The following is a 21,092-nucleotide window of genomic DNA, read 5'->3' as shown; positions in this document are numbered from 1 at the left end:
AGTCGTGGTGAACTGCCCTGCCCTTCTATGTCATCAGTTGGCTCATGCCTCCAGTTTACATTGTGCTTAACTTGTGATGACCATGTAATTCTCAAGCCAACATAGTGGCTGGGATTCTGTCCTATTAACATTGACCACGTTTTGATTGAGAGGTAAGTGTATCCTGTGGTTTAAAAAGGACCCACCGTCTTAGCACTCTACCAGACCGCCTACCAGATCACAACTTTTCTTGTTTTAGTCCATAATCTCTTACTATAGGTGCCTTCCAGGTACTTATGGAGCTTTCTGGCTTCATAGGATTGTAAGAAATCCAAGTATACTTATTCTACCTTACATCTACTGAGAATGGCAAAAGGACAGTGGCCGAAGGTGATAGAAAGTTGTGTCCTGAACTGAATTCTTAAGTTATCAATACACTTGGTGGTTCTTGTTGGTGCGTATTTGTGATAGAGCGGGTCCCACTGCTGTGGTGATGGAAGTGATTCAGCCTTTCTCCTTTGATTTCTCTCTCCCCTCAGTAGCCTAACTACTTTAACTCAATCCAAGGAGTATATTAAGATGACCTTTAAGAGCTGATAAGAAATGTTCCTTAAGTCTATCATATAGTTCATCAAGATATTTTTAGTGACTGGAATGAATTTCATGCTTGGTTCACACCCAGCCTCACAGACTATTACAGTTTAGCTTTAGTGGACACCTGACTCCAAGAAAACATGAAGGTAATATCTGATTGCTAATCAATTATCCTTTTGAGTTATACTGTTATTTTTTTTCTGGAAGCGAATATTAAAGGGTTGTAATTTTCTAATACCTGTTTAAAATATGCAGTTTGCCTGGAATCATCTAGGAAATCCTTTTTCATGGTTTCTTAAAACAGAAAGGAGAAGAAATACATTTGAATTACAATCTGATTTTATTTGTGCTGTTAGCAGTCCTCTCTCTGTGGTGTATGCATGTCTTTCATGAAAGACTCATGACATTTAATGTAAGTAATTCTAGGAAATCGGGAAATAAGGGGGGATCATTATCTTTTCTGGGCATTGTGTTTATGAGGTGTGATGGTGAAGGCATGTTGAAAGAGAGAGGGGTGCACTGTCAAGGGGGTTCTTGTAATGCTCCCAGGTAGATGCTGACAGAGCAAGTTGTGAGGTGATTGGGAGCAGGGAGCCTCAGGTTCCTGTGAGCTGGCCCTCTGTTGATGAAATGATGCAACAATCCTATTAAAAATGAAGTAACGGGTGGACTCCTCCTCCATGTGCTTCTTCCGTTAAGTCTTCGGCACCTGCTATTTTTGCAACAACTTACATAGAGTGGCCTCTAAAAAAGAGAGCGTAGTGATGTAGTTATTTTAAATGTAAGAAATCAGGACTTTGCGGAGATCTGCAGAGAGCTCTGCGGCTCCCTCAGCTCAGCGGAGTTTGAGAGCTGCTGACCAGGGACATTGATAAAACCAAGCTCCCTAGGGCCCCGTTAAGAGAGGGCTTGGTGGGAGTGTCTGACAGCAGGTCTAGGTATTGTGTCCTGTAAAAGGCAGTTCTTGTGTTGCTCTTGTGGGTTCCCTGTGGGCCAGCAGCTTATCTAACGCTGTTATCTAGTCAGCAGGGAAGAATCCCATTGCTTTATTTACTCACCTTACCAATCCTTTCAGACCAGCCATCCAGGGGGGAAGCTGCTGTGAGTGGGACTGGGAGTGTAAGGCTAGGGCCGAGACAGGCAGGCCTAGGTTGGCAGCAGAGAGAAAGGAAGCCGGCTGCTTTCTTTTGTGAACGTGCCCCTGCCTGGCTCTTTAGAACTTGTTTCTCCCTAAATGCTTTCTTTTTAACTAGATCATAGGAAGTATTTGCTTTTCTGAGCTGATCCAGGCAAATAGATGAGTAATAAAGATTGTCAGGTCTGGCCTGCTATATTGATTTTTAAAAGTCGCTCTGTTGAGGAGGGAAATCACTTATCATGATGATTCATCGTCAAATTATAAATCTGGTGCATATGCAAATTTTAAATTGTTCAGTATTTCAATAAGTGAATACATTACCAAGGCTCGGATGACAGAAGCCCCGGGAAGAGACAGTTGGGAGTGGGTGAGACTAGAGCAGGAGGGGGAGGTGGATGGGGATTCAAAATGGCCTCTCTACCTTATAAATGTCATTTTCTTTGAAGCCATTGCCAGTCTTTAGCAGGGTGTACCAATTGGCATTTTTGGGTAAAGCGTCTATATATCTATTTTAGTTTAATGAGAAGATAAGTAGTGTGGGAGGCGTGTGGAGCAGGAAGAGGCAGAAGGGGAATTCTGTCTTACATTACATTTTGGTAGAAGCTTCAGATGCCAGAAAACGATGATTGGCAGGAGATATTTTGTAAATTTAGCAAATTCTAAGAAGTGGAGGCGGCAGACTAAAAACCATGGGATCTGAAGAGACAGCAAGCCTAGGAATAGAGGAGAAAGGAGCTTTTAAAACATAGGGTGAAAGCTCAGTAAATGTTAGTTCCTCTGTTCTTTTTCCTGAATTGGGAAATGGTGATTTCCCATTGTGCTTCAGCACACGTGGGTGATGGTGCTGCCCCCTGGATTGTTGGGTGGGAAAAATTAGCTCCCGCATTACCGAGTGGATGTAGAGATGCGAATATCTACAGATAACTGGATAGAAAAAGGAACATTGCTGAGCTGGGTGCCGTGAAAGCGAAGCTGTAGGAACGGCCAGCCCTCTCCCCAGGAGCGTATGGATTAGTTGGGGCAAATGCACTCACAGCGAGACAGCCCATAGTACGGACCCAGGAGCTGGCATGTGAACAATCAAAAAACAAAGAGCTCCAAAGAGGACAAACCCTGGTGGACCGGGTGGGTGGGAGGAGCTTCGCCTAGGAGGCGACTGCACAAAACCTGGACTTGGGAGTCTGGTGGGATTCAGGAAAGTGTCGGGAGATTGCGGGCTTTCTGTTATGGAGAATGGCATGCGCGGAGGTATTGGAGTGGTAGGTTCTTCTGTGAGTACCTCTTGAAGAATAAAGAACCCAGGAAGTGCCCTCGCCGGTCTGGCTCAGTGGATAGAGTGTCGGCCCCTGAACTAAAAGGTCCCGGGTTCGATTCCGGCCCAAGGCATGTACCTGGGTTGCAGGCTCGATCCCCGGCCCTGATCAGGGCGCATGCAGAAGGCAACCAAATCACTGTGTCTTTCTCACATCAGTGTTTCTCTCTCTCTCTGTCTCCCTCCCTACCTTCCTCTCTCTCTAAAAATGAATGGATTAACAAACAAGAAAAGAACCCAGGTAGTGAGGTGGAAAGAGACTACTAGTTGCCAGTTGGCGGCAGACTGTGATGGACCCAGAAGGGCAGGCTCGGGGGGTGTGGGTTGATGCACATAAGCGGTAAGAGCCCCACTGTCAGTTGAGGGGTCGGTTTAGAGACATTTGTGTTGGGGAGGATTGCAGGGTGGCCTGAGAGGGCGTGACTAGAGGGCAGGGAAATCCATCATGCAGCTGCAGCAGCGGTTCCGGTGGTTGGGGATGAAAGCTTAGTTAGACTGGTGAACGTGAGGAAAGGAGAAATGGAATAAAAATCACATGAAGAACCAAGTGACAAGTACAAAAACACCCCAGTCTTTCTGTTGCACTTTTTAAACTCGGGCTCTGTAGATTGGGACCCGTTTGAATGATATATCCTGTCCCATTGGAGTGAATGTTAACCAGGTATTTACAGAGTAAGAATATGGACATTAATGATCTGTGACTGGAGGTTTAAGCTCATCTGTTGGCAGGGACAACTCCTGGGCCTCCCACTGTTGCGTATTGTGTGCCCTGATGGTGCAACGATTTCTTTCTACTTGGTCCTAATTTTTCCTCTTTTTCTTTTAAAATAGACTCTCCAGAGAAGAATTTCCAATCCATACCTTGAGCACACTTCTTCCCAGGTACGATTCTTTTCTCTCTTACTGTATTTTCTGAAACAGTGATTCGCAGACCCTGATGTAGAATTCTCTAGTTACAGCTGCCCTCTGTGCTCCTGATCATGCCGTCTCCTTCACTGGGGTGACCCAGCCAGGGTCAGATGAGATGTCCTGGTAACTGGGTCAGAATTCAAGATGTTCACTAGACAGGAAAAAGGATTTCCCCATCTTCCATGTCCTTTGCATGAATGCATTACCAATATGGCAGAATTTGATACATAATATGTTTTCAATTTTCTGTATGGAAACACTGTATTTTTTTTAAAAAAATAGTGGGTATTTAACACTGGAAACGGGCAAGGGGATTATTTATACTTACATTTATCTAATAGTAGAATATCTCCGTATGCTAATTGGTGAGACAAGATGAGGACGCCTTTATCACGTTGTGTTAAAGAATCAGTTGACAGAGAGTTGCATTTTTAAAACAATAGGAGCCTGGGAGCTTTGTGAGGACAGAGACCTTTTTGGCCTTTTCCATGATTATATCCCCAGCATCATTAAACGTTTTCCTGAATGACTGAGGGACTGCATACTGGTACCACGTCAGGACCAGTCAAGTGTCAGCTGACTTGTACCTCCCTTAGGGTAATAGTTTCTGTCATCTGACTTGTTCACGTTCTTCTTAAGTTTTAATGTGTTAAAAATAAGTCATATTCTGTCCTCACTTTCTCATAGGGTTGTGTTTAGGAGGTGATAACAGGAAAATTAAAAAGTATAAGGATGGGGTTGAATCATTCCCTGTTAAGTTATAATCAACATATTATCCATTTGTTTGCTTTGAGCGAAGATTTATATTTTATAGAGGCAACATTTTGTAGGTGCAGAAAGAGTTCACCAAGAAACAAGGGAACAGATATGAATACCTACCCCCTGTATATACGAATTCTCATGAGCCTTTACTTATGAAGACAGTTCATTGCCACACGGCTCCTTTGTTAGGGGGGCACAATGCACTCAGAGGAAGGGGCCAGCTATGGGGAAAGGAGGTATATTAAAGGACATAAGCTTCTCTGGATTTAAGGAATGCCCTCCTTCATCCTTTAAGAACCAGAGACTCATATGCGCAAATTAGAAGATTGAAAAAATTTTTATCTGCTCACTGGAATGGCAAAGTGATGAAACCATACTTCTTAGAATTAACTATGAACTCTGCAGTGGAGCGATCCTTAAACACAGAGCAGACAACAGCCTGCTATCAAATTGTTGTGATACAGGATGTCCATGAGACAGGGAAAAATTAGTTTCCTATCTTCTAAGTCCTTTACATGGATGCGTTATCAATATGGCAGAGTTAATACATAACAAAAATATTCTTTGATTTGCCCTATTGATGGAAACACTCTGTTTTTAAAAACAGTGGGTATTTTACACTAAAAACTTGTGTAAAATATATTACTTTTAATTATAGTTAAAGCCGTTTAGCATATGGAAAATAGCTATTAGAGTTTTATAGCATAAACCCATGGTCGGCAAACCGCGGCTTACGAGCCACATGCGGCTCTTTGGCCCCTTGAGTGTGGCTCTTCCACAAAATACCATGTGCGGGCACGCACGTACAGTGCGATTGCGACTTTGTGGCCCATGCGCAGAAGTCGGTATTTTGTGGAAGAGCCACACTCAAGGGGCCAAAGAGCCGCATGTGGCTCGCGAGCCACGGTTTGCCAAGCCGCAGTTTGCTGACCACTGGCATAAACCAATAGCAAAAGTAAAATAAAATAGGTAGCTGTGTTGGTAGCTGCATAAGTGTCTTAAGCTTATGGATTTGGTCATCGTTTTTTTTTTATATATATATAGTATGCTCACAAATTATGGCATGATTGTTCTACGTTTATAGGGAATATTTGTTTTTTCCACTTAGATTTATGGGGAGAATTCTTCTTGTGCAGGAAGAGCACTGAGGAATATCATTATCGTCCAGGCAGCTGATCTGATCAAGGACAGAGCGAACCTCAAGGGGTTTTACAGGTAACACAGTTTTCTAACATCTTGTCAGAAACTCTCCTTATGAAAAAGAGTGTTAAAATCTTACGCATGATCACAGAGAGACGGGCTGTAGGAACAGGCTGTAGGCCAGTTGAAGTGTCCTTTTGGGTCACTGGTGATGACCTGTCTCTTCTTTAAACTTAGCTAAGTGTCTGTTGACAGTTGGCTCCTGGTTCTGAAGTTAGGGTCTGGCACCCCCGGGTGTGGATGGGTTCCTGAGAGAGGCTCTGCTTCCTCTGAGCTGGGATAGTTTAGAACAATTTTATTGGGTGTGTCCTACACTGTGATGTCAATAAATATAGGTCCCCCTTCAGGGACCTTATCGAGGATCTGAGAGGACTCTCAGGTCCATGGGCTGAGAGAACCGTTGCTCAGCTCGCCAGGTGGGAGGGAGAATCCCCTTGGGTGCTGTGAAGAGCGGGAGGGGCAGGTTGGCGTAGGGATGGCATTTCTCCACCTTGGCTAGTGGATAGGGCAGAGGCGCTAGAGTCAATGGGTGGGTTAGAGGCCTGCTTTAAAGTACACCCGGACCAAGAGAGTGGTCACTTAGAAAGTTTGGAGACCATATTTTCATTTTCTGGAGGTTAAAGGAAAAACAAAAGTTTTTTTTATTAGTTTTCCATATTATTATTGTTTTTAAGTAAAGATATTAAACCACACCAAACAATACCAGAAGAAAGCCTCAAAAAGAAAAAAACCCTATCATTTATTTTCATTATTCTTTCTTATAGAAATGAAATCATAATACCATAAAAAATAGGAATAAATGACAGCAAAAAAAGTAGGAAAAATTCCCAGAATAAAGGTCATTTCTTTAACTAAACTTAGACACGTTGATTTTTTTTAAACAAGAACTGTACAAAGTCTTTGGGTTTAGTTGTGAGTGACCTAATAGGATTCATTAAAAAAAATTTTTTATTGACTAGAGAGAGAGAGAGATTTGTTGTCCACTTATTTATGCATTCATTGGCTGATTCTTATATGAGCCCTGAATGGAGAGCAAACTCACAACCTTGGGGTATCGGGATGAGGCTCTAACCAACTGAGCTCTCAGCAGGGTTCATGGGATTCATTTTCGCTACACATAAGGCTATGTGTAACGTCTGTCATTGCTCTGTTTTGTTTCTTTATGTGACCTCTATGGATATAGATTGAAAAAAGAATGCAGAGATATACATTAGTTGGGTTCTGGGAAAGAACCATCCATCCAAGTTAGAACATACTGGTGGGAATAGAATGGGAAAAGAGCATGTGTTTTTGCTATTTCAGATTCCCAATGGTCAGGCCAGAACCTCCCTTCTTTTAAAATCTGAGGACTGATGCATGTTCTGGGTATAAAGACAAAGTGCTAATATGGTGGCCCAGAAGGCATCGTTTTCGTGTGTCTGGTAGTGAATTAAGGGAAAGTGTTCCCTATGCACCACATGAGAATTACTTTCAGAGCTGGTCTCTGAATAGCATCGCCCCATATACTGGTATATTTGAGATTAAAGTTGTGTCTGCACTCTCATGAAATAATTGCTAAAAATGTAACCAGAGACAGAAGGAAGCTAAGATATAGCAAACGCTCAGCTCCAGAGATTGTTAAAAGAATGCTTTGTTAGAGCAATCCCATTGGCCTTGTAGCTAGTCACCTCCGTATCACAGCGTTCCTGCCTCACATGCGACTGTGGTTAGGTCTGCATGTCCTCACAACAGTTTCTGGATTCAGGACAACGCCGAAAATACCCCGAGAATAAGAGCTGCTGTCCGTAGTCAGATTGCTCCCTTCCAACCGTCTCCGTTCCCCTCCTCGCTGCTCTCCTTAAATCCTGTGGATTTGGGCATTTTAACTGGATTGTTGCGGGCCTGGTCAGAAGTCGGGAGGATTGCCCTTTCCCGGTTTTTGCGGCGCGAGGAACCATGTGGCTTACATCCACGCCCCGCCCCAAGTTCTCCGTGTGCGTGCTGGGGGACCAGCAGCACTGCGACGAGGCCAAGGCCGTGGACATCCCGCACATGGACATCGAGGTGCTGAAGAAGCTCAGCAAGAATAAGAAGCTGGTCAAGAGGCTGGCCAAGAAGTACGATGCCTTTTTGGCTTCAGAGTCTCTGATCAAGCAGATCCCACGAATCCTGGGCCCCAGCCTGAATAAGGCTGGCAAGTTCCCTTCCTTGTTGACCCACAATGAGAATATGGTGGCCAAAGTCGATGAGGTGAAGTCCACCATCAAGTTCCAGATGAGGAAGGTGCTGTGTCTGGCGGTGGCTGTTGGCCACGTGAAGATGACAGATGATGAGCTTGTGTACAACATCCACTTAGCTGTCAATTTCCTGGTGTCATTGCTCAAAAAGAACTGGCAGAATGTTCGGGCTTTGTACATCAAGAGCACCATGGGCAAGCCCCAGCGCCTGTACTAAGGCCCCACTAATAAACCATAATGCCGTTGTGAAAAAAAAAAAAAAAAAGAAGTCGGGAGGATGCGTTAAAGGCAGAGGCAGCTCACCTCCTTGCTAACCACTGCCAGGGCAGTGCTATGTTTTCGCATATTGACTCAGCCCTGCCCCCCAAACAGAGGGAACCCTTCCCCATGACAAGGTAGAGCTGGGGGTTGGGCTTTGTGGCCACCAGCATCACTGGGGAGCCAGTTAGAATCCAGGACTCACAGGCCCCACCCAGCCGTCCTGCCTCAGAATCTACAGATTAGCCTAACCAGTTTGGCTCAGTGGATAGAGCATCAGCTTGCAGACTGAAGGGTCCCGGGTTCGATTCTGGTCAAGGGCATGTACCTTGATTGTGGGCATGTCCCCAGTGGGGAGTGTGCAGGGGGCTGCTGATCGATGTTTCTCTCTCATCGATGTTTCTGACTCTCTATTCCTCTCCCTTCCTCTCTGTAAAAATCAATAAAATATATTTTTAAAAAAAGAAAAAAAAAGAATCTGCAGGTTAGCCAGATCTCAGGTAATGCCTCACCATGGTTTTGAGGAATCCGCGTCTGAGAAATTTCTCCGCCATCATCACCTGTGAACAAACATGTGCGCACATCCATCCAGCCACCCTTTGCAATTTAACAGTTTTATTTATTCAGTAAATGTTCCATCGTGTCCTTTCACGTTCCACACAGTAGGCAGAGGAGCTGGACTGTTCTGAGAATAAGGATTACAAATGATACAGTGTTTAATCCGAGTGATAACTGTGCTTTGAGCAATTAGTTTGAAGATGCTGGCTAATTGACAGAGGTGTTGAGGAATTAATTAACACTTTGAGCCTTTCACATGACAGGTGTCCTATCGAATTAGAAGTTAATATTGTCTAATTAACTGTTTTGTTGTGATCTGTTTTCTCATTTTGTTTAAAAAAACACATCCATTTATTTGACTGTTAATCTGTTTAATTGCCTTAATGCTAACCTGCGATTAAACACGTCCGGTATTGCCTTAATTGCCTTAGACCATCTTACAAACTGTAGCAGTGTACCAAAAACTGTGATGCATTATCAAAAGCTAGAATGTTTGATCAGATCTCATCACAGAAAAAGCTTATTTTTTTCTTCACTCTGGAAACTGTAGCACCTTGTGGCATATCTTTGTATTGTTGGTCACTGTGTGATTTCTAGCTATTTGTGCCTATGCCAATCACAGGAGATAGACAATATTTTCCTGTTTTAGGAATACAAATAAAGTTAACATCTTTTGGTCCGTAAGTGCCAAATATAGAATGAACATAGCCATTTACATGATACATCATTTAAAAAAAACATTTTGGTGACAGTTTCTCATAAGGGAGAGTGGGATTCAATGAGATTTCTGCAAATGAAAATCCACATTTCAGCAAGCTTTCTTCTTTGGGTTTTTCATCACAGGCTCATAAAGGTGGAAAAGAAGGATTGAGATACTTCTTGTAACACCAAGATTGGACAGCCTTTGATTATAGTTGTATATTTTAGGACAGATTACAGAGAATATTGTATGTGTGTGTGGTTAGTGGAATCCTTCACACACATCTGCATTTGTGGGTGTTATGATCTAGGTTCCTTAGCTAGATTGCTTAGATTATATTAAAAAGATTCACAGTCAAATGGATTGCCCTTTGAGACAAATTCTGGGATTTAATCTCTGAAAAGTAGCAAACAAAATTCTCTATTACCCACTGTGTTCCAACTTTGCCTAATTCTCTTGGAATTATTTTGTTCTTATTAAAGAGACTAGATAAGCCCTGGCCGGTGGGGCTCAGCTGGTTGGGCATCATCCCATGCACCAGAAGGTCGTTGGTTCGATTCCAGGTCAGGGCACATGTCCAGGCTGTGCACTTAATCCTAAGTAGGGGCATGCAGGAGGCAGCCGATCAATTTTTTTCTTTCACATAGATATTTCTCCTTTTCCATCCCTCTCCCCTTAAAATCGAAACTATTATTTAAAAAGAGACTAGAGCCGGGAACCTCAGCCCAACTGGGCGCACACTCGATGCCCAGGGTTCGTTGTGACCTCGGACCAGCCAACCCATGAGCCAGGATTTGGGGGGCAAAGCTTGTCCTAGAGAGTAGTTGTGGTGGGAGAGCGGTGAGTCTCTAGAGCGTGCCTAATTCCCTGCCGCCCCACTGCCCCACAACCGCGCGCAGCCATATCCGAGGAGAAGCCCAAGGAGGGAGTGAAGACTGAATGACCACATCACTCTGAAAGTGGCCGGGCAGGATGCCTCAGTGGTCCAGTTCAAGATTAAGAGACACACCCCACTGAGCAAGCTGATGAAGGCCTACTGTGAGCTGCAGGGCTGGTCAATGAGACAGATTAGGTTCCGGTTTGATGGGCAGCCAATTAATGAAGCAGATACCTTCTCCCCGTTGGAGATGGAGGATGAAGACACCATGGATGTGTTCCAGCTGCCGACAGGAGGCTCATAGCAACTGGCTGACTCTTGGGATGTGGTCTGTAGAGGGGCCAGCCAACTTTGTCATCGGCCTAGCATTTGCTGTTGACTAGTGATCACGTGACCATGCCGATCACCAAGGAGTCTGCAGGAACCGAGGACATCCACTAAAATTCCTTTCCTCTCTGACTTACTGCGGGTGCCACTCAAAACTGGCTGCAGGGGCGAATCCTTACCTGAACTGGGCCAGCCAGTGTCATGTCTGTTTAGGAAATGAGTTGCAAAATTTCGGGGGTTTGTTTTTGCTCTCATTTTTGTCTTTCCCCCTCTTACAACATTTCCCCGAAGCTTTTTAGTTTAGACGGGAATCTTACCCCCTGCTTATTCCAGTATAGAGATCTCACATCACCAAAGTGGGGGTGCTTCTGTGGGCAAATTTTGGGTCATTGTGGGGAGACAAACTTCCACTTAACTGTTTCTTGTAGGTCCACTTACTGTCCTGTGGGTTCTTTCAGTGCTAAATATTGCAAGTTTAAGTTTGGTGAGAATATGGTAAAGTTGAAGGGGGAATACTGGAATGCTTTTTAAAAGGTGAAAAGAAAAATAACTGAGTCCCTCAGTAGCACAGGCCTGGGTGCTCTGTTCCTCCAGTGTCCCCTGGGGTAGGGCCAGGCCCAGGGCCCCTGATCGTGCATGGCCAAAGCAGGCTGCAGCAGATACTGGCTTTTCCCCTTCTTTTAAAATTTTTTTCAATTACAGTTTATATTCAATATTATTTTGTATTAGTTTCAGGTGTTCCCTTTTAATACAGAGGAAAGCAATTCCCATATTTCTCACTTGGCAGTAGTATTGTGGCCTCAGATCTCTTCTAGTATTTGCTTCTGATGAATAATTATGGTCTCTCTATAAAAAAAAGTACGATGAAGTATTGCTGATGTTTTTGTGTCAAAGAGCGACTCCAAAGTGTGGTTACAAATGGGCCCCGTGCAAAGATGACTTCTTGTTGTTCTCACGGACTGTGCTCTGCTGTTTCCTGGCATTGGCTGTGGTTTCATTTCTGTGAAACATTTTGGAGCCTGTACCTACTAATCGTTCAGTTCTCCTCCTGTCCTTCTGTATGGAACCCCTGCTGCCTGAGGGCCCTGCTCTGCCTCGTTCTGGTACCTGGACAGTGTGGCCTGGACCATCATCACTTGCTTGCCCAGAGTCTTGCCTTTCCTTTGTGTTTTGCTGTTGGGGTGTGGATGTGGTGTCTGCTGGCTCTGCTGTTTGTTCACAATTTGTACATTCTTTGTTGCCCTTTACTGTAAACAGTAAAGATAGTTTGATATCCTGTCTCTTGTATTAAATATTGTATTTGGGGGAAAAAAGAGACTAGATAAAAATCTATAAATGGTGGAACCAAAGTCTATCACCACCAACTTGAGGTACTTGTCTTGCTGAGGCAGAAGCATTATCTTTCTATAAAGGACTGCTAAATTCATATATGCAAACTTACGTATTGTGTACCTGGACTGTCCTAGTTATTGGGATTTAATAGTGAGTTATTCATAATCCTTGGTCTCCTGAAATTTATTCTTAAGTGGGGAAAGCAGATATTATTCACTCAGAAAGACGTATCATTATTAAATGTAAGGTGACTTGAAGAAAAAGAATAAGAGAATTTGATTCCAAGTCCCTCTAAGGAAGTGATATTTGAGCTAAAATCCAAAAGAGGAATGAATCAGAGGTACATGTCATGGATTATTGAGTCACTTGTTTTAAAAAGCAAGCACATGGGAGGGATGCTGTTAAATACCAATCTTTTGGCAAATGAGTGGCCACGATGTCTCATGTGAACGGCTTTGTTTTATGCAGGCGAAGCTGTGTTGGGTCAGAACTGGTCGACTGGCTTCTGGAACACTGTCCTTTCGTCCAGTGCAGATCCACGGCCATCGGGGTCTGGCAGATTCTCCTGGACATGGGGATTCTATCATCAGGTTAGTAGGACATGCTGGGAAGGCACAGAATCGTTATTTTATTAAGTGACCAGACAAAATATACTTGATATTCTAGTTATCTGGATGAACATTGGTTTTTCAGATAAATATTTGCATTCTGTCCTATTTTATACATAAAAATGATAGGTCGTCTTTAGATTGTTATCTCTCTCACACCTTTTGTGAAAATAATTAGGTGCCTGCTGATTCATAGACATCTGCCTATAAGAGCTGTTCGCTTACCCCCCTCCCTTCTCTACTCTAAATGCTGCTCGCATTTTTTTTTTTTAATCAGTGACATTTTTAGTTGCCCTAAATGTGTGATTTTATCTTGCTGTACTTAGAATTATCATCAGAGACTGATTTTATGAGTGGAATGTGTATGCCATTTTGATTGACTAAGTAATCATGAACAGTTAGAGATATGACCTATAAAAATTAGCTGTTTAAACAGAACAGAAAATTGCTGTTAACTAGAAACTAAAAAGATAGTTGATCTCTCTTTTTTGTTGTTGTTGAGCCCAGGGTTTTGGAGAATAGGAGTGATGCAATCTGATTTTTTCTTTTTAGCTCTTTCACAGAGATGCTGGTTGGTTAATGTAAAGCCCCCTCCCCCCCTTTTTCCCCTCTAGGTCAGTGGTCGGCAAACTGCAGCTCGGCAAACCGCGGCTCGCGAGCCATATGTGGCTCTTTGCCCCCCTGAGTGTGGCGCTTCCACAAAATACCGACTTCTGCGCATGGGCCACAGTTTCAATCGCACTGTATGTGCATGCCCGCCGTGGTATTTTGTGGAAGAGCCACACTCAGGGGGCCAAAGAGCCGCATGTGGCTTGCGAGCCGCGGTTTGCCGACTACGGCTCTAGGTAATAAATATTGAGGGCCAGAGAACTTAGTAAGCTTCAGAAAGGCATAACCCAAGTCCCACTGTGGAAGAGTGGTTCAGATGGGGAAAGAGGTATAATCTTAGTGAGTTAGTAATACCTAACACCTGCTTCTCTTATTTAGAAAACCAGTTAGCTACCTTTGAGCAATGTTAGCAACTTGCTTGAGAGATTCCACAAAACATTTTGTGTTAATATTTTTTGGAAAAGTCTCCAGTTCTGATTCCTTTAAAATGGTGTTTACCAACCTTGATAATGTTAACATTTTGGGCTAGAACAGGGGTGGGCAAACTTTTTGACTCGAGGGCCACAATGGGTTCTTAAACTGGACCGGAGGGCCGGAACAAAAGCATGGATGGAGTGTTTGTGTGAACAAATATAAATTCAAAGTAAACATCATTACATAAAAGGGTACGGTCTTTTCTTTTTTTTAGTTTTATTCATTTCAAACGGGCCGGATCCGGCCCGCGGGCCGTAGTTTGCCCGTGGCTGGGCTAGATAGTTCTTAGTTGTAAGGGGCTGGCCCAAACATTGTAAAATGTGTTGCAGCATCTCTTTCTTCCACCCTCTAGATGTCAGTAGCACCCCCTAGCTGTGACAACCAAGAACATCTCTAGACATTGCCAAGTGTTCCCTGGGGAGGGCACAGTCACCCTGGTTGAGAACCACTGATCTAGAACTTGCCACCATGGTGTACTTGTGTTCCACTAAAGTAATATATCAGTCTACTTTGGGACTCTAAAGAAATGTCTCCTCACTATCTTTGAATAACTATAGATTTTACCTGTCCCTAAAGCAGAAAAGTGATCAAATATGTGTGAATATGCTGGTCAAAGCTTCAAATAATAAAAATAGATTGGTCAGTAAATCCTTTTGAATTCACTAGAATTGTGAACATGAACAGATTTAGACTGTGTGATTGTAGTCCCACCCCTGGCGAATAGTACTTAGTGATGCCTTCAGCTTAGTATTGGGTTTATGACTCTCTAAATAATATACTTTAAAAAACTGACCCACACCTTTTTTCTTTCCAACAGTGGACCAGCATTTATACTTTCAGGACACTTACGTTTTCTATCAGTTTTCATCTGATGAGTGTAGCTATCTATACTGTGAATTCGAACGAGAAGAAGAATGGCAAAATGGTGTCAAAATGTTACTGCAGCTTGTGCCTGTCATTCGCACCAGAGCTGGCATCTGTGAACTGTAAGTGGATGCTGTTTCGTTCTGTTGTTAAATTATTCTCACGTTAAGAACATTTACTGTGTCTGGGGACTGTTCTTTGCTCTTTAAGATGACCATTTCCTTTAAAAGGTAGCTGTTCTGGTCCCATTTCTCAGCTGCAAATTCAGAAAGGTAAGATAAATTGCTTAAAGTGAAATCAGCTATTAAATGACTGACTTAATATTCAAATCTCAGAAGTTCCTGCCTTGCCAGCTACACTGTGCTGCACCTAATTTAATTATTGCTATATTAGTAGATGATCTAAATTAGAAATAAACATGACTTGACTTGAGTTGAGAATAAAATAGTAACTCATATCTTATTCACTACCCAAGTTGTGACTTTCCTAAGAAAGAGCTCAACAGACATTTAGGAAAATAATCTAGAAGCAGCATTTGGCAAATTAAAACACCAGTCATAGCCCTGACTGGTGTATTCAGTGGTTAGAGCATCAGCTTGTACACCAAAGGGTCTTGGGTTTGATTCCCAGTCAGGGGCTTATACCTGGGTTGCAGGTTCAGTCCCCAGCCCTGGTTTCGGTGCACGTGGGAGGCAACCAGTTGATGTGTCTCTCTCACATCCAAATGTTTTCTTCACCCTCCATCCTACCCTCTCTCTTCTCTCCCTTCCTCCCTTCTACTCTCTCTAAAAATCAATGGAAAAAATATCCTCAAGTGATATTAAAATATAAAACACATGAAGATACTGAGTCACTATATGATTAAAATGAATTAAAATTAACTCGTTTTAGAGAAGGTTTGTGAAAAAAGACTTGTCATGATATGGCATTCTGACATGGGGGCACTGTGGGGAAACAAAAACCAAGAACATACCGCGTGTGCAACTCAGAACTGTCCGCATCATTAATGACAAGCTTACTTAACTATGGTGTATTGCAGATTAAAAATTTCAGTTAATAACTTTCACGTATTTAGTTTTTAGAATGTATTCCCAAACTGTTGACTCTTTCAGTTAGCTGGGCAAGTAGTATTATCCTCATCTCATGGGTTCTAGGAGAAATACCTACACCCATAACAAAGATAAATTACCCTTGTTAAAAAGAACAGTTAGCCTTGGCTGGTGTGGCTCAGTGATTAAACTGTTGGCCCCAGCACGAGGGCTCTCGGGTTCCATTCCTGATCAAGGGCACATACTGGGTTCAGTCCCTAGCCCAGGTCACGGCACATGCGGGAGGCAACCAATCACCAATGTGTCTCGCTCACGTTGATGTTTCTCTCTCTTCTTCTCCTCCTTCCTCCCTTCCATTCTCTCTCAAAATCAATGGGGAAAATATCCTCCTGGTGAGAATTAACAAAATGAAGAAAAAAAAAGACAACACTGAACAGTTAATATAGGCTTTTAGAAAAATAAGTATCAGAATACTAATGAGACACTGGGCTAATGGAAAGTTTGACTGTAGAGAACACATTTTCTGTCAGGAACTATGCTAAATGCTCTATTTCAGTGGTTCCCACCCTTTTTTTGGCCATGCCCCACGTAAGCATCTCTAAAATCCTGATGCCCCCCTGTGACATATAATTCTTATCATTAAAAAAATGAACTCCTATTCATGTGGAGGAAGCCTAAAAGGTCATTGACTTGGTCTAAACAAGCTTCCAAAGAACATGGCATCCATGAAAGAGAAAAATAAAAGAATGAAAGGACAGTTGAAGTACTGAGGAAGAAATCACTAAGAAATTATTTTTAAAAATAATAATATGAAGTGATACGAAAAAATAGCAAATAAAGTTTCAAAACATATATTAGAGTACTGAAATGCATAACATGTCACAATATATATTTATATACTGTGCATGAGGCCCCTAGAACCGTAAGAAATACAAAAATTCACTGTTAACAACTTATTCTCGAATTGTCCCCTTAAAAATAAAATTGCCCCCCCTGTGGGGCACGCCCCACGTTGGGAACCACTGCTCTATATTCATTATTTCATCTTCAGATGAATCCTGTAAGACAGTTACTACTATTTTTCCTATTTTGTAAGCGAGGAAACTGAAGTCAGGTAGCCTGTCCAGGGACATACAAGTGCGTGGAGTGTTTAGGATGTGAGTGCTTTTCTATCTGACTCTCATGCCCATGCTTTTAGCACCTGCTCCCTGGTTCCTAGGCAGTATGGGGTCATTCTAGCTTCCCTTTCTGAGATGTTACAAATGAAAGCTATAAAAATGTTAGACTGACTCTGAAATGGTTATGAATTCACCACCACTGTTTACAGAGGACCTTGCAAGGATAAAGCAACCTTCAAATATTAACTCCCCACTCAGCTGTCTAAGTACAGAAAATGTTCTGTAGTGTAATGTGCTTTTAATATGGGTCAGAAGTTTCCTGAGAAAAACCAAGGAGCCTTTCAATAAACTTGAACCAGCTTTCTAAGAAGGAGTGGCCTGCTTCTTAAGTTAGAGGTGGCTGTGCCTTGCTTTGGCTCTGGCATATTTTAGCAGCTCTTAACCGTTCCCCGTCCTGAGGGCAAGATGGAACTGTGTGCACCCCCATGGGCACACCTGAATGAATGGGGGCACAAGGGCAACTGAACTCCACTCGCAAGCAGGCCTCATGCTGTAGCTCCAGTCCTTTCTCCTTACTCCGCAGACTGGGATGCCAGTGAGTGAGGTGACTGTATATAGGGAAATCCTAGGTCTCTTGTAAGTTCTGAAAAGGAAAATGTTTTAAAAAGTGGGGTCTTAATATTTATTCCGGGTTATTTCCAATCTTATGTCACACTGGTCCCTGAACACAAATGTCATGCCTCTAGAATTGAGAATCACTGTAGCGTGCCTTGCCTATCAGCAAACTTTTTATGTTGGTGTGAACATGGGCATTTGGGAGTAATTCCTCTGGGAAAATTGGGTCATTAGGAAGTTATGGGTCTGTCAGTTCCACATTATAAGTCCTAACTACAAACAGATGAAATTACTGAACCGCTGCAAGTCTCTTCTGGAGAGAGAGGACGTGCATTTTTTTCCCTACAGTAGAGCTATAAGCCAACCGCTAAGCTATGGTAGAATGTTTTCGGCCAAATTTTGGGAAGCCAGACTTACAATAAAGCACAATCAGGAAAAAGGTGCCTGGAGACATTGCCCTCTCAGTTGTCACAGCCCTTTCTGTGGTTTCATGCATATGATCCTGTCATAACTCCTGCTCTTGCCCGGTGCTCCACGTTCATTCCGCCCCGCCCCACACCCACGTGTTCCCTCAGGCCCATAGGATGCTCTGCTCTCTCTTCAGCTTCTCTCTTGTCCAGTCAACTTCTACCCATCCCTCAAGGGGGAGCCCAAGTCCTACTTTCACTGCAAAACTTCCATGATGTCTCCAGTCCCTGTCTCTTTCTTTTAGTAACTTACTGTTCTTGCTGTTTGTATCGAAATCTTTTTCCATTTTTCTGTCATTCTTAGTCCTGTCCATTCAGCTTTTTATCCATTCTACTGAAATGCCCTCTAACGTCTGCCGGGTGCACTAATCGAGGTTGACCACTCATGAGCAGAAAGCCCGTCTCCTGGTCCTCCTACTGACCTTTGTGATATTTGAAGGTTACTAAGGTCAGCCATGCAGTTCTCCGGTCGGCCTCACTAATTTGCTGTCTTCTCTCCGAATCTCTTTAAAACTATGGAAGGAAACTACTTACTATCTCTATGTCAATGCAACCTGTTCTGTACAAAGGTATTTTGAAAAAGAAAAGTGAGGTTTTTCCACTTTAAAGAAACGTGTAAAGCAGGGAGGAAAATGGAGCTGCTGCAGGTTTCTGGGCTAATGTAAGGCAACAAAATCCCTCCTCTACGCAAAATAACACTTCTATCCAAACTGAGGAGATAATTTGAAAGGAATGAGTGACTCAGTTGTCAAGGGTATTACCTCAGGGGGAAAATATCAGACATGGCACCTCATTCAAACGGAAAGTCAGTCAAATCTCCCAGGATGCACTTTGTTCCAGCTCCTTTTCTTGGAACTTCTGACCCATATTTAAACCTGAGGCGGGGCGGGGGGGGGGGGGGGTGGAGGTAGGAATTGCTGAAGTGACAGAGTAGGGAAAGGCAGCCTAGTGACTCCTTCAGGGCGAGTGGGACATTTCTTTCCAGCTGTGACTCTGTGACTCGGAATTTAGGCTGCAAGGAAGCTTCGCTAGTTCAATTCAGCCACCGTTACAGGTGGGTGTGGAGGTGCTCAAATAGCCGTGCCTGTGAGCCCTGAACTAAACTCTGCCAATTACAGGACAGTCAGCATCGATGCCGTTTTTAGAAGAGCTGTAGAGGATTGCTAAAATCAGACTCCCGCCACGCTCAGACACATCTAAAGAAGAATGTAGCTTCTTCCGTTTTCTTTGAACAGTCTGTCTGCTCCCCAATAAGCCTGCATCCTGCTGGACAGCCAGACGGAAGGGAAAGAAGCCCGTGTTGTTAACCTGCTCAGTAAAGGCATCCGACTGAAGTACATTTCCAGGTCCCTGTCGTTAGCTGTTACATATGTTGGTGGAAAGGCTGCCTCTCCACACCCTCTCCGGCTCCTAATTGTAGGTCCTGCTGGAAGAAATAAGATAGTTTGTTATTTGAATTCACAGTAACATTTTTGTCTTGTGTCTGCTTAATCGACATGCCGAGTTTATGGTCTGTGATCTGTTTCTGTGTTCAAGGAGTTCCCCTCCTTGACAAAAGGAGAGCAGCTGACTTAGTTGTTTTGCCCAAGCTGCCCTGGCAGTGACAACAATGTTTTCAGAAAAAGAAAACAGACCAATACAACGCATGCATACAAGCACAGAAATCTTTCTCAAGTATTAGTAAATGGAACCCAGCAATGTATAAAGATGATCATACATCATGAAAAAGGGGAGTTTATCCCAGAAATACAAGGATGGTTCAGCATTCAAAAATCAATGCAATTCACTGTATTCACAGTCTAAGAATAAAACTTATATGATAAACTCCATAAATGCAGATAACTCTTTTGAGAAAATTCAAAATTCATTCATGATAAAAAAATTCTCAGATAGCTAGGAATATAAGGCAACTTCTTCCACCTGATAAAATCTTTTGTTTACATGATGCTTAGTGAGAAAGAATTGTCTTTCTCTCTTAAGATTGGGAACAAGATTAATACATCCCTTCTTATCACTTCTTTCCAGTACTGGTCAGTGCAATAAGCAAGAAAAAGAAGTAAAAGGTATACAGATGAGAAGAAAAGACTAAAGCTGTCTATCTTTGCAGATAACACAATTGTATACATAGACAATCCCCTAGAGTCTACAAAAAACTTACCAGAATTAATAAGTGGATTTAGCACAGTCACAGGATACAAGGTCAATATACAAAATTCAATTCTATTTCTGTCTATTAGGACAAAAAAACACACCCCACTATGAATTACTTAGGTGTAAATGTAAAAGTGTGTGCAAAAGGTGCCTGCCAAACATTTCAAAAGCCAAATGAAATAAGACAGAGAAGTGGAGGATGCATCCACGTTCATAGGTTGGAGGCCTCAGTATTATTAGGATGTTAACTCTTCCCAAACTGACCGATCTTTCCAGTGGCAGCTGCCTCCTGGTCTTTGGCCTCACCGCCCCTGTTAATAATAAAACCTGCCTTTGGAAACATTGACCTCTAAACAGGGAGCGTCTCGGAGCTCATTCTTCAGACCTTTTCTCTCTCATCTGGATGTGCCCTCAGCCAGTCTTGTATTTGATATCAACTCCACAGTGGTGACCTCCAGATTTATGTCCCTGTGTCCCCTTAGCACCCAGTCTACACTGGCACCTCCCACTGTCCTGTCATCTCCGCTCCTTTCATTCTCCTCATCTTCCCTAGCTGTTCCATGTCCACCTGACAGGTAGAAACAGCATGAGAAACCCATCAGCATCTTTCATTTAGGAAATGGTGCTGGATTAACTCTTCCTAATTGAGGAGCTCAACCTCACATGGGCCATTCGTGCATCCTAAACCTACCCTTTGTAGTGTTGACTTTCCTAATTGGATCTTCATTTTACGATCTTTGGGCAGGAGGAAATACTGCGCGAGTAAACAAAACATTTTTTTAGCATTTCGCAAAAATGTTTTTCATGATGGAATTTGGCATAAGTTTTGTGTTGGGATCAAAGGTGAAGAAAATTTCCATTTATCACTTTAAATTGTTTATACAAAAATGACTCTGAAGTCAGCTGACGTTAATCTTTGCTATTACTCATTACCCCTTCTCCCAAGGAAATGCTAAATCCTCCCAAATTTCCATT

The 21,092-nt window shown here is 42.9% G+C and overlaps 2 protein-coding genes and 1 pseudogene across 3 annotated transcripts in view; all 3 read left to right on the top strand.

Moving 5' to 3' along the window:
* Nucleotides 1-21,092, top strand: part of RAPGEF5 (Rap guanine nucleotide exchange factor 5) — a 199,741-nt gene that overhangs the window by 35,371 nt on the left and 143,278 nt on the right. The window contains exons 2-5 of the mRNA XM_081102021.1: nucleotides 3,855-3,905; nucleotides 5,803-5,909; nucleotides 12,631-12,752; nucleotides 14,671-14,839. Of these exons, the coding sequence (XP_080958147.1) occupies nucleotides 3,855-3,905; nucleotides 5,803-5,909; nucleotides 12,631-12,752; nucleotides 14,671-14,839 (449 nt within the window). The remainder of the gene's footprint in view (nucleotides 1-3,854; nucleotides 3,906-5,802; nucleotides 5,910-12,630; nucleotides 12,753-14,670; nucleotides 14,840-21,092) is intronic.
* On the top strand, nucleotides 6,280-8,796 carry LOC308526807 (large ribosomal subunit protein uL1-like). The gene has a single exon (XM_081102022.1). It carries the CDS (start codon nucleotides 7,830-7,832, stop codon nucleotides 8,325-8,327), a length of 498 nt encoding a protein of 165 aa, XP_080958148.1. The 5' UTR covers nucleotides 6,280-7,829; the 3' UTR covers nucleotides 8,328-8,796.
* LOC308527276 (small ubiquitin-related modifier 3-like) lies at nucleotides 8,882-10,839 on the top strand (annotated as a pseudogene). The gene is made up of 2 exons: nucleotides 8,882-8,942; nucleotides 10,526-10,839. The product of its transcript is annotated as a small ubiquitin-related modifier 3-like (transcript).

Source organism: Myotis nattereri (assembly GCF_964212035.1).
Source record: "Myotis nattereri genome assembly, chromosome: 11".
In the NCBI taxonomy this organism is placed as follows: domain Eukaryota; kingdom Metazoa; phylum Chordata; class Mammalia; order Chiroptera; family Vespertilionidae; genus Myotis; species Myotis nattereri.
The sequence above is the reverse complement of the archived record's forward strand: the minus strand, read 5'-3'. Positions and strand labels throughout refer to the sequence as shown.

Excerpts from the sequence above, each read along its gene's own strand:
- LOC308526807 (XM_081102022.1), top strand. The coding sequence starts at position 7,830 with ATGTGGCTTACATCCACGCCCCGCCCCAAGTTCTCCGTGTGCGTGCTG.